The sequence below is a fragment of the Tympanuchus pallidicinctus genome, unplaced genomic scaffold (assembly GCF_026119805.1).
Source record: "Tympanuchus pallidicinctus isolate F22 unplaced genomic scaffold, pur_lepc_1.0 scaffold16, whole genome shotgun sequence".
NCBI classification, from domain to species: Eukaryota; Metazoa; Chordata; class Aves; order Galliformes; family Phasianidae; genus Tympanuchus; species Tympanuchus pallidicinctus.
This window is the reverse complement of record NW_026294679.1, coordinates 20,079,837-20,093,935: the sequence shown is the minus strand read 5'-3', so window position 1 is coordinate 20,093,935 and position 14,099 is coordinate 20,079,837. Positions and strand designations below refer to the sequence as shown.

At 38.6% G+C, this 14,099-nt stretch overlaps 1 protein-coding gene across 3 annotated transcripts in view; it reads right to left on the bottom strand.

The window, feature by feature from the left end:
- ADK (adenosine kinase) overlaps positions 1–14,099 on the bottom strand; it is a 269,224-nt gene that overhangs the window by 227,893 nt on the left and 27,232 nt on the right. For all 3 annotated transcript variants that reach the window (XM_052678245.1, XM_052678247.1, XM_052678246.1), the window contains one exon: positions 8,909–8,962. In XM_052678245.1, coding sequence (XP_052534205.1) covers positions 8,909–8,962 — 54 coding nt within the window. The remainder of the gene's footprint in view (positions 1–8,908; positions 8,963–14,099) is intronic.

Genomic DNA, 14,099 nt, shown 5'->3' with positions numbered 1-14,099 from the left:
TCTCCAGAAGGCTGCAAGAAAAACACAACAAGCAGTATCATAAAAGAACAGGAGAAAAATCCCTGTTAAACTCAGATCTCATTCTTTCTCCTCAGATACATCAGGCTGCACAACACAATGCAAGAGCAGCATAAATGAATTCCACTAACAGCAATGAACCATCCCACAGAAATATCTTTATTTACATTCTCTTTTTATGAGATACCAAAACAGATTGTATTTTTTCAAGCTATTAGAATGATCAATTAGTCACTTCCAAATTACAAAAACATTTCAAGTTCAGTACTAAAATGCATAAAGTGAAATCTAATACTCTACAGATTTTATCCAGTTCTAAATTCTACACTTGTTGTGTACAAAGATGCAGAAGCCTTTCCAGCTACCTTAACTAACAAATCGTGATCTTAGAATAATTTGAATGCTCTTAGAATAAGGAAACATCTTATGGTAATGCGCCCCAATCCCAGTCCAAAAGAAACCAACACACTGGATGAAATATGCAACAGCACAAGAGAAGAACTAATCTGTATACGCAAAACTTCGTCTTCAAATACGTCAGCACATGCTCATAGCCAAGTCACTAATATCTCAGTATCACAGTCTGTGTATACTTGGAGTTATTTGAGTTAGTGCAGAATAAAGTCTGCATTTTTTTTTTTTTTTTTTTTTTTTTTTTTTTTTTTTTTTTTTTAAAACAGAACATTTGAATATTCCATAAAATAAGAGACACGGTCAAGACAAGCTTTTATGGAAATATGGAATGGAAAAATGGAAACCTCATTTTTCTGAACCGCCTTGGGCTCATGAGCTGCCCAAACAACAGGGGAACAGGGGCTGCAATGTCAGAGACAGATGTTGGTGGTATGGCAGTAGAAACTGAATCTTCCCACCAATATATCATTACATTTTGTTGCTGTACAACAGATGTCAGCAGAGGGACACTGACACAGTGCAGTCTGACATGGAAGCGTGTAAGTAAGAATGTGAACCTTGTATGTGTGGAATTCATGTGGGGAAATTCCCCACATACAAGAATTCTCACTGAATTCTTGTATGTGGGAGAAAAATGGGACCCAGTGACATTCATCAACACTTACTGTGAGTGAGGCGTTTCAGCAGTAGTGGCAGTGGGATCACCTCCACTGGTACAGATTTTTACAAAAATGGCATGCAGATCTTGTTCATCACTGGTCAAAATGCACAGCTAATCACAGAACTGTAGGGGTTGGAAGGGAGCTCTGGAGATCATCCTTTCAACTCCTTGCTAAGGAAGGATCCTTACAGTAGGTTGCACAGGAAAGAGTCCAGACAAGTCTTGAATAACTTCAGAGAAAGAGACCCCATAATCTTTGTGGGTAGCTTGTTCCAGTGCTCTATCACCCTTACAGTGAAATTCTTCCTTACGTTTGTAAGGAACTTCCTGTGTTGTAAAATAGCATTTTATAGCTGCAAATTTGTTCCAGCAGAAGAGTATTATTGTGCTCTTGGTATCTGTTGTAATTTCCATGGAAACAAATAGGAGACACTACTTTGAGTTACTAAAAAACTTTTTGGAAATAGAAACATAGGGAGATAACAGGGTGCAACTATCTCTTGATGTCTCTTGAAATCTTTGTTATGACCATTCATAGGTCATAACCCTTCACAGGAATTGAGAATGCCTGAATTTTTTAAGTCTGGGCATTTCATTTAATGCTGTGACTATCAGCTAGTCTGTGCTTGACAGCAATTCCAAGAATAGGCGGCAAATGCTAAGAAGCTTTAAGCACAGTACATAAAGTATATACACCAAGTTAGAGTGTCAATCTTAAGGTCAACCCAACTACTCTTTAATAAAGTCTCAGACCACAAGAAACGTTTATCCAAAGAAAAACCTAACTCAATAACCAGTGCTGTTAGAGCTTCTCAAAGCTCTCCAATTAGACTTGCAATTGTAGTCAGGAATATAATGAGGTATCTTTCCCTTGGAGAATCTTTTGATATCTCTGCCATTGGTGCAGTAGTGATACTGAGAGTAGACACTCAAAAAATGCACCTTGATGGTAACGGGGAAAAATTAATACATGAGATCAGTCACAGCATAGCAAGACTACAAAAGAACAGTAAACCTAATACTAGGAACATTCATAATTTGATTTAAGTAGATTAATCTTACTTCCTCTAGCAGATGTTTTCAGATCTTTCCCTTTTGGTTCCCATATGTCTTACACAAAATGCATCTGATTCTCCATTGGCTTTCACATTCACCCTTCTCCTTGTGCTTCAGCCCCCCCTTATTCCTACTACCATGGGAGCACTGTGTCACATGACAGTAGCAGTGAAGTAACTTCTGCAACATACCCAAGCTCACCAGAGGGCACAAGCCTTATTTTTACCTGCCAAATATACCTATTATCTGAAGATTTGAATCAACGCTAATTTTCAAGAGCTGTTTAACAAGTGAGGGGTTTCAGAATGATCTAGTAGAGCCTATAGATAGCTTCACTTTAATAAACTACACATACAAAATAACCCAAACAAAGGTAAAAGGCTGTATTATAATACTGTATTGATACATTAATGAAGTTTAAATTTTTGACCTAGGTACCACCCTATATAAGTAACCCACAGCAGTAGCAGAATGTAAAATGAAATTATATAATACAATCAAACACTGCCTATTTATCACCTTTTTGCAAATGTAAAATGCATCTTCATCAGAAAAGGAAATGGCATTTATGCTATAATTTACAATTGGGTTTTGGAAATTTCCTGCAGAATTGTCTGTTCCCAACAAATTCGTAAGACAATTTGTAGAGCACTAACTTGGATCAGTGCTGCATTTAGAACAGCAGTCAGGAAGGCAGAGAGGCAGAGAAGAAAAAAAAACAAAAAAAAAACGACAAAAAAAACCCAGGAAATTTCGAAAGAAATTTTGCAGCTAACTCCAAGTCATTCTTTTCATTCATCTGAGTCAACCCTTAATATACACCACAGAAATAAAAAAGCAATTCTAGGGAAATCAAGCTGCAATTTAACACAATTTCTACAGAGGGAGCCAACTACTCAAAGACCAGGATGAACAAAATGCAGTCCAGATCAGCAGAGTTCTTCCCAACTGTCGGTCCCCTCCATTACACTTGCACGTTTTTCAGATAGGCATAGAACACTGATCATTCTAACCCCAAAGAATCCCCAAGCATTTAAAGACAGTTTACTGTCTCTGTGCTAGGTAACACACCATAGTACAGTGTCAATATACAAAAGAACTTCTATTTGCTATGAGAAAAGGTGGCAATTCACGAAATGGATGAATTGAAATTCATGAAATGGATTCATGAAAACTGCTAAGAAGTTTTACTCATTAAACACAGCATTTTGGAAGCTTCAATTTTTAGCAGTTCTAACAACTATATAATTTTGTAAAAAATAACATCAATGCCACTGTAAACACTTAAAGTTTCCATATACACCACTACTGCATGTGTCCAACCCACTAGCTTTATGTTTCTGTTGCCCTCTTTTATGTTTTAATAAAAAATAAACAGAAAAAAAAAAAAAAACCACCAAGATTTGTTACTTGTACACATTAAATACATTAAGTATTTTATATTTGGCTTAAAACAACTCCTCTTCACTCAACACAGCCCAGGAAAGCCAAAATGTTGGACGACCACATACTACCACAATGAGTAGTCTGGTATGACAGCATGAGCCAAAAAAAAAGAAAAAAGTTTAACAATTTTGTAAAGATGAGAAGGGGGAACCTTTTCTTAAAGCTGGATATCTTCTTCTTGCCATAATGTCTTTTCCATGTTTCTTCATTGCCAAATCTTTTATCCATATTACATACTAATCCACTCAGAACTACCTATAAGTGAAGTATATTATATAAAGTAACTCAAGAGCTTTGACAGACATCTGTGACAGGTTCGCACACTGCCCCAACCACACAAATCATCTGTGTTGTCAGCATATGTTGAGTAGGCTGACAAAAGATTTTAAGCTCAGTATTTGATATTTTAGTACCTCTTCCCCTCCTCCTCCAACAATTTTTTTTTTTTACCATCTCAATGGGTTTTTTTGGGGGGAAGTGGGCGGATAAAGAAAAAAAAAATATTTAAGGAAGACTAGGTACCAACAGGACAGCAAATCTTAAAGAAACAGATAAAATTGCTCACGATCAACTACACCCTCTAGCGGCAGAACACACCGTCACTTGGGCAATCCCAACAGCGTGAGGCTGAGCGCTTCACATTTTTCTGTCCACACCATTGGACATCTTGGTTGCTGCACAACAAACCATATCAGCGAAGTACTGCTGCACAGTAAACAGTCTGTGGTTTAGTCCCTCAGATTTCACACCTAAGTGTTATGACAGGTAGCAATTTACACACAGCAGTACTCAAGTACAAGGCAACTCTGCTACAACATACCCACCAACAGGTTCAAATCCCTTTGTTATTATCTTTTTAATTTACCAGTGCTCCTTCTAAATCCCCACAGTAAATTTCTCCCCTTTTCCAAGCATCACTCAGGCCCTCTGGAATTTCCCATGCCTCCAAGATTCACCTTTCTGAATACTGAATACTGAATACTCAGTTCCCTCACATATACATCTTAGCTAAGCAAAACCAGAACACTGAAATGAACAAAACTCAAATACTGCAGACCATTCAGAACTGCATCTGTTACCCAACTAGCTGTTCCCAAGATGAAAGAGTCCCCTCCTCCCTAGTTCAGGTTTTCTTTTAAAAAGTATTCATATAGCATGCATGCCACTAAGAACAAACTATCTAAACAAATTCCCCTGGGTAAATTTGCAGCAGAGCAACACCTCTGTTTTCCCTTCTGACTGCAACACATCAAATAGCTGGCAGAAGAGAAAGAAAGCTTTTGTTTTATCTTCCTCTCCTTTCTCACTTCATTGACTTTTTCTCTGCAAAAAGCTACGTTATGAAAGTCAAGGCAATTGTGGGGCACAAAATAGGTCCCAAGTTTCCTACCTTCCTATCCAACTGACCTCTTTCCCTTCAAGTAAAGGGCTCAGCCACGGCAAAAATTGCTTAAACAAAACAGTCTATAAAATTGTACAACCAGCAGCCAAAGCTGTATTAAAATAACTGTCTCAAAGCATTGCTTAGCTCAGAGGTACCACCAAAGCACACAATATTTATAAGGCACTTCAGTCTCATAATTAATATAAGTCAGTCATGCTTCCAAGATTTTTCTGCAGTCCGTATTATGGTAAAAAGTAGTTGTATTTAAAGACAAAACCCTTGCCAACACTACTCTGTGGCACTGAAAATGGACTCCAGATTTCTAGCCATAATGGGGATTTGATAAACTCAGTATTTCTACTTTAACACGAAGACAACATAACTTAAGTCACATTTCACTGCTTGCTGCAGGTAGCTGAAATTTATTCTCCTTGATACCTCTTGATGTTGACAACAACACATGCACACACATACTCAGAAGTCTATACTTGGTCAGTATGACCTTCGGTTAAAGTCGTTCTACCTGATTCTGAGAATTAAAAACAGAAGCAAGTTCTGTAATAACTATACAAAAGGTTAAGGAAAACATTCTCATTTCCCTCAGTTTGTACTTACTTACTACTTGCAGAAGGAGAAATTATGCAAAGATCTCATTAACATAATTAAATCCAAGTTTCCTCAGTCATCTTGCAGGATGGAATTTTTTTTCCTTTTCAAAATTAACTGGGATTAGATGGCTTGGGGATGGAGGAAACATCACCTGGACATCTCTTCATCTGCACAAACTGAAGATATTACTGTTTCCTGTCTGCTATTCTTCCTGCAGATGACTAGCAGGATGGCTACCTTAATTCATTCATACCTTAATTCTTAAAATAGAAGTTTAGTATGATGCCATGCCCGTAAACCAACCCCACTCTGTCACAGTGGCTGGCAGCTGTACTTATCTCTCTGGACAGCTAAGATTCAAGGACAACAAGATCAAGCCAATTCAGAGTGTAACTGCTCCAATTACCTTGGGAGATTAAGCATGAATTATCAAACAGTACTTATGTTTTTATGAGGAAGGGCTACACAGAAATGATCCATAAAAAAAGAAAGGACATCTGACAGTCAAAAATCATCACAGAACTATTAGCTGAAGAATTCTTTATTAGGTAAGTCAGTATAAAAGCTGCCAACATAGCAAAAACTGGAAGATAAAATATTTTAAGCAGATTAATTTTGGTATTAACAAAAGTCATCTTTGTATTTGACTTCTAAAATACTCAGACATACTTAGAAGAACATCTTAGCAAAAAGGCACTGAACAGAAGAATAAGTCTATAAATCTATCAGCAACAATTACCCTGAACCCGCTCCCCAGGGCTGGAATTTCTTTTTATTAAAAAGTATCTATCTGAATAACAAAAAAGGACAGCTAAGTATTTAACAAATAATCTGTAAGGCCAATAAGGCAACTGAAAGTGCGCTGAGGTCCAACTCTGTCAACTGTTAACTGTATGGTGTAGAACATGGTCCAGCAAGAGCAGCACAAAGCGTGTTAGAAGAACTCCCCAGATCTGTTCTGACACAACACTGATCTACTGGAGTTTTTCCTGGTCAAGTATCCAGTGACATTCAAGACAACAACAAGGTTCACAGCAAAAGTTTGTTCCAACTCTTTCATCATAACCCACAGCACATAAATCATCTCAAGAGATACTGTAGAGATAACAATGAAAAGCTGGAGAACGGATCTCTCTTTCAGCTGACTCGTGTAAAACTGTAGCTTTACTGACTTTTCTTTATTTAATTAAAAGAGTTCAACCCTTCATTTAAGAAGATGCAGTTAAGTAACAGGCAACATACTTCAAGGGATCAGACAGGATTTCAGTATGCTTCAACTACTTCAAATGAAATACTGCACATCAAAACATTGTTTAATCAGTATCTATTGTGCAAATAAAACTTGCGTACACAGTACAACTTGTACTGTCCAAAACACAGACCTGAATGTCATTTAACTTTTGCTTACCCCGTGAACGTGCTAGAACTTTCCACACTTGCCGCAGGCAGAAGCAGCCCAGCTTATTTAATCGTAACTATTCTTTCCACCAACGCCCAGAGTGCATAAAACCTATCTAATCTACAGATCAAAGGCAACTGCTGTTGCCCGTCTCTTGCCAGGAGCTGTAGCAGTTTTAATGCCACAGGTACATTACCATGATGTACAAATATAAGTTAAATGTCTTTTTCTATCTGCAGAAAGAACATGGAGATTATATTTGGCCACTAATTCAACCACAAATGCTTTTAGCACGCATTGTTTCCCCAAAGGAATTAAATCTTCATTACCAGAATGCATTTTTTACTGCCTGAAACCTATGATCTCACTGAGAAACATGCAAACTTTTAGCAGGGAAAAATCTGACAGCTATAGATCCTAACTGAAGATACCCAATCCACCTTACGTATGGATAAACTACTTCCAGTTTTTTGAGATTACTATGGAATAATGCAAAATAATGGTAATGTAATAACAGAAATAAGCAATTATGTGCAAGGGCTAGAAGTTAAAAAACAAAAAGATTTTTTTTTTTATGTCTACATGCAAACAAAGGAGAATAAATCCCTCACTATCTCTATCCTAAGGGAAAGAAATGTGAAAGCAATCCTAAATAACTCCATCTTATTCAGAAGATAGGACTTTTATAGAAATATTCCACTAGTCATTACAGAAAAGACACTGAATAAATAAAGTTACATAAGAGCTGACAAGTGAAGCATTTTCTACAGTCTTTCATATGAACTATCTTCAAAAAAATATAGTTACATAATATGGATTTAAGGGATAGCAGAGAAGACGTTCCAATAACAAGCTCTTCAGGCAGTTCAGGGAGAACACTGAGTGAAAGATGCAGCAAGTCTGGGCCTCACACACTGAGGACAGCTCTTCAGCTATTGTTATACCATATTGTTATAGTTATTGTTACTACTGGCAAGTTACTATTTCATATTGTGAAGAGTATTAAGAGCAAGATAGTTTATCTAAATTCTGAAACAGAAGGCTTACAATATTGACTTGTTTGTACATCCAAGCATACAGGTCACAAAGAGCAAGAATGTTCCAACTGTGCCATCTTCTGCTTAGTGAATACTTAGTCTCACTTAATAATGGACTCTGGCTGAACAGATCAGTTATTAGAGAGCATATCAAGCATATCAACCTCTGATAAGTCTCCCCTCCATTTCCAAGGCATATATATACCTCACAAGTTAGTAACTGAAAGAACTTCAATTATCGTTTTAGAATGTATCATAACGGGGTAAAAAGAAAGGTTTTCTAAATGCAGGCATAAAAACATCAGAAGCCACCCAAGATCTTGGTAATACAGAGAGTGTGTACTGGTGTTTTTACTTCACATTTCCAAATACACACCTAAAAACTCTGACATAATACACAGCATCTGCTTCTAACTCACATGAGAAGATTTTATATTTTAATACACAGTGTGCAAAAATAAAAGGGTTACTTTGTCTGAACACAGAAGATGACCTAAAATTGGAATCTGAACTTAAAGCTTGTCTGGTTAGGGCAGCTCTTGACAAACTGCACAAAAGCAAAAAAAAAAAAAAAAAAAAAAAAAACCAACTATCAGCATAACCACTTCCATACCACAGACATAAACTGGGATGAACACAGACAGTTAAACTGCACGTGCATCAACTGCAATTAAAAATTTTTCACGAATGAATACATTTGTTCATCATTTTAACAAAATAATTGTCTGGTTTTCAGAAACATTATTTAATCTACAGCACACAACAATGAAGAGCTAAAGTTATTTCTGAAAACACAACATTTCTGCTTTAAAATCTACGTATGGATGTATACAGGGAAGGAAATATATATATAGCATGCACAGATATCACCACAGAAGGCTTACAGTTCCTTGTGCTTCTCCTCCGCCAGAATTTGGTCATTTGGTTTCAGCCCATACCTTGGGGGAAACAAACAACACAGAACAGTTAATTCATTTGAAATATTATCTTTGAAGAATAGTTTCATACTACAGTAAATTATTGAACTATGTAATATTTGTTGATTTGGTAGCTCTGATATTGCAAGGCAGCAACAAAGCTTTCAGAAGAAAATCTTATATCATTATAAGGTTTACCACCACACATAACTTATTTTTTTATACCCAGCTTTGAATTAGACCAGACACTGACTTCCCACGTATCAAAAATTATTGCACTTGACATCAAAATCATAAATAGATCTCAAAATCTGAGTGTTTCCCCCTTTCACTAAATACAAGCATTACATCAAAGACTTTTGGTAGTTAAAGAAATAATTATGTCAACAGACCATTATGAGGACAGTTTCTTCAGCCCACAGAGGAAACCTGTGCAACAAGTCAGAGTCTGAAAACAGCCTTGGTTGCTAGCTCAAGCTGGCAGGCAGCCCCAGAAGCAGGCTGCATACACTGCAAGTTCAGGGAGCAGTGAGTGCTGCTGCTCCTGCTGCAGGCTGCATTGTCACTCACTGCAGAAAACCTTTCAAAAGTGACCTTGCTGGTGCTGTGCCTCCAAACATTCTTTTGCCATCTCAAACTACTCCACAGATCTAGCTACTGCTTGCTATTGCTATTTTGTTTGGTTGGTTGGTTTACTTCCCTGGACAGCCCTCTGGGATGGAAGCAGCTAGAAATAAGGAACATTTGGGGTAAATCTGCAAGCAGTAACTGCTCACCCTTTCACCTTTCAGACTCTAAGAGCTCCTCACTGCCACGTGCCCCTAGTTTTTGTCCCTTTCTGCAGTCAGGTGCAGAACCATAAATCACTCCTTAGTAAAGATTCCGGTCACAAATGACAATCAAGCTACCTTGCACATTGAATGTTGTTTGAAATAAGCCACTAAAACATTCTGCATTCCTTCTATCATTTCCAGATAATATTCTCTAAAACTGTTTTTTTCAGCATCCATTTAAAATGCAAGCATCAACCCCAGACACATTCTCAAGCTCACCAGAGCTGCATTCAGACACACCAGACACTGGCTAACTGACCCATTTTTCCTGTTCACATTTCCAGAGACTGCTTTCACTTACTTCCCATAGCACCATGCTGACTTGCATCCATTTCTTTACCCTGCTGCTAAACCTAAACCCTTTGTGGAGTTGCTTCTCATCAGGACATCACAGGCTCCATCCATCTTCTAAATACAGAGTTTGCATTTGACTGAAAACACTACAGCTGATGCAATTCAATAACAGATTTGGGTCATTTGGTTTAACTGCAAGCCTTCTTTACAGTGTAGCACTAAGTCACTCCTTATGCCAACAGTTTTAACTGTTGTGATGTTAGATTTACTTCCACATCCACGTTTTCCTTAGTGATCAGTGTCAGGCCCTTTGTTCTTCAGTGAACAAGGTTCTAGCCATGTACCAGTCTTCTTCCTAATGCTACAACACCCCTCTGAGCACATCCATTTGTCATATTTTAAGCACTTTATTGATAGCAAATAGTAAGATATCAGAAAAGAAAAAAGCTACCAGGAAATTTCTGAACAAGTACCAGTGAGAAGCCAAAGAGCCATGTCCAGGGCTCATCACTGACACCACAGGGAGCTGGGGTGAGTAGTGCAGGAAGGACCCACTGCTTCAGTTCCCCTGGTGAACCTCACCTGTACGTTTTCCATTACCTCTTACAGATACACCATTTGAAAATTCTAAATAATGCAGCACTTTTCAAGCAATCAGAACATCACACTGCACAGGTATTTTACATTTGTGTGTCTACTATTAAGCTAGGAAGTGGAATAAAATCAAATACGCTGCAAAATTTGGCAAAGCAGCTGAAGAGACAACTTAAAATTTCACAAGGCAGAAAAGAGCTCAAACTTCAGTATGTTTCAGAAATGGTTTTTCTGAACTCTTCACTATGTCCTTTACAACCACCTAATCTCCTGAGAGAGCAGCCAACTTTCCAGCCACCTGCTTCTGGTGGGCAGCTGTGCAGCCACAGAGGGGACAGAAAGAGCCCCAGCTGCAGCAGCTATCGCCCTGCACAGCTGCCTGCTTCCCCACAGCATGTCAGGTGCCCCACCAGATAGGCACAGCCCAGCCTGTGAGCTCTGCAGCTGGCTGTGCTGCCACCTGACTGACAGCCTTACCCACCTGAGGAAGACATCAGCTCTCCCCTGAAACTCAGTTCCTTACGGAATTTCTGAAGCCACAGCATTCTTGGTTTAAGTCCCATAATTTCTCACACAAACTAATGTCACTCCAACATACCCTGTTATCATCACAAGCAGCTTGTCTGCAAATAATACAAGAAAACACACCAAAAAAACCACTGATCAGTGTTCTATCATCCATCTCCTAGTCTCAGTTTAAACTACAAGTTTTACATCCTCTGACACTATCACGATAATTGATTTTCTTCTTTTTAAACAAAATTCTTTCCAACATGGTTGCAAAAAAGCATGTTTATGCATTGAACTTCCCAGGAAAAAGTAAAAAATGAGCAAACTACTCCCTCGAAATTTCATCAAGACACACAGATCCAGCTTAAGTGATCCTCTGGAACAGCATCTCTCTGTTGTTAGACCACAGCAGGGGTGATCCAAGCTGCCCAAATCAGCCTGCCATGTGAGGGGATTGGAATACTTCCCATTGGCCCCATCAGGACATATTTCAGTGAAAGAAGCTTGAAATAATTGTATGAAATTATCAAATATTTTTGCACCTTGCACACACCAAGCTTTCCCAAATCTCTTAATGTTTTTTCCCATTATCAGAATGGATTCATACTTTTGCATGCATATGACTTTGCTGGCATTCACATACAGCGTTATCATCTCAGTTTCAGCATCTACAGTAGTATTTTATTGAATGTCTGCTTTTCATTCTTTTAAAGCACTCTAGAACCTGCAAGCTCAGCACTGACTTTGAGCCTTGCACTTAACAGATTCTTCTGAAATGGTAATCCTATAACTCAACACTTTTTTTTTTTTTTTAAACTTCTGTTTCACATTTCTCCTAATACAATAGGAATAGGAACTAATGCAATTGGACCATAGTCAGCAGATTGACAGAAATGCTTTTAATTTAACAAAATACCTTTAAGACACCACCCAATTTAACACAGTCTTAACCAAATTAGAAAGAAAAACAGACTATACTAAATATGGACAGGTAAAAAAAACAAGTGAATACCAAGCTCAGATCTGCTCCTAATTGCAGAGTTCAGAGTGACAAACCAGCACAGACAAACACTGCTGCTTAGGTCAGAACAGTCAGGCACACACCTCCATCACACAGAGTGCCCAGAAAAACAGGAGGCACACCAAGCTGTACAGGCACACGTATCTGAGTAGTGCTCTCCTGAATATTTCCCAAAATATTGGGAAGAGATAAGCTTCCCTAGAGATAGGGAAGCTAGAGATAAAAGCTAGAGATAAAAAGATATTTTCACATTAAATGCCAATGGGAGTAGCCAGTATTAAAAAGAACAGCACTTACTTCAGCAATGCAAAAACAGTAAAGCACCCTGAGAAGCTCTGAACAAACGTACAGCTTCGCAGCCATTCCTCTGCCTTGTCTGATAAACAAAAAGCATGAACAGTACACAGCTCCAACCTGGCTCCCCTTTACACGAACTCAGGCTTTGCTCTCTCATAAGCACCCTACACCCAACACACTCTGCTGCAGTTACTATTTTCACTCTCTCCCAGATATATTAAAAATGGAAAGGATGAGCAGGTCCATTTCTGACATGTTCTTTGAACTTGACAGAAAAAAATTTAAAAAGGCAAGAGTGTGATTTTTCTTGTCCAGTTAGTACTACTGAAGCCTCCCAGGGGGTACTGAGTGGACAAGACAGATTTAGAGCTGATGCTGTATTAGGCTCTGCTTCATTAATAAAAGAAGCAGCCTTTTTGCAGCAGAGCTCAGTGGAAGCATTTCTTCCTAATTTTTCAACAAAGCCATTAAGAAACCTTAAGGACTTCAGTATAGTCTTGTACCTAAGATTAGTCAGAGCGCACTTCCATAACGGTGATTCAGCAGTTATGTTGCTTCAGCTTTCAAATGATGTTAAGGCTCCTTTCACTTCTCTAAAAAAAAGACATGCAGCCCTTCTTCTGGTGGTTTTTCTTAATTATTAATCTTCTCAAACTAGGCCAAGCAGCCAGCAGGACCCCAGCACTCATGGGCCCTCTTTCGGGCCAAATGAGCACTCCTGACCAACACCGTCAACGTACCCCATGAGATCTCACAGGTCACAAGTGCAGCCACACGTGAGTCTGCTGCCATCATCAACCCCTGAGCATTTAGAGGCCAGTGCACAGATCTGGCCCAAACTCCCAGAACGTCTCCAGCTGATGTGAGCTATGGGGGGATGGGGACGGAAGGTTTGCTCATTTTATTTCTTTCTGCAATCTTTCAACTGAATGAGCAATGATGCCCTCACTGCTAGCTCCATTTCTTCTGATGGGAGCTGCAGACAGATAAAAAGACAGTAAGCCAACTGCTTTTCCAGCAGCTGAATGCTACTTGCACCATGGCAATTTTTCTCCATTTTTGACAAGGTTGCAGTTTATTGCAAGTTTTATTACAGCCTAACATAGAATTAATGCTGCTGATTAGCCCAGACATATTTTCTTGTCTACAAACTGGGAGCACAACTTTAATCTGTCAGGACTGCTACATTAAAGTTGCTAACCCGGATTTTAGGGGCTGTGCCTTTTCTAAACCAAGCTGAAAACAAAAACCCACAACCCAGACTACGCCTTACACAGATATTCAGCAGCCAAATACATCACAAATCAGTCACAAACAGCTAAACCAAAATTAAAGTTCTCTGTAACTGGCACACACACCTACTCCAAATATTTAGTTTAAGACATCATTTTTCTCCATAAACCACCCCAATAATGGGCTTTGATTCATATCCTTCAAGTCATTGCCTCCTGCCTGACTAGCACTGTTTTTCTTTTCCCCAGCAGTGCAATACATTTGCTTCCTCATTCCTTCCCTGTATATTCCTCTATTTTCTCCCAGCTTCATTATCTGAAAGGCACCCATTTCCCCAGTTTCTCTCCCATTTGGCATCTCATTTTGCATCTGTGCA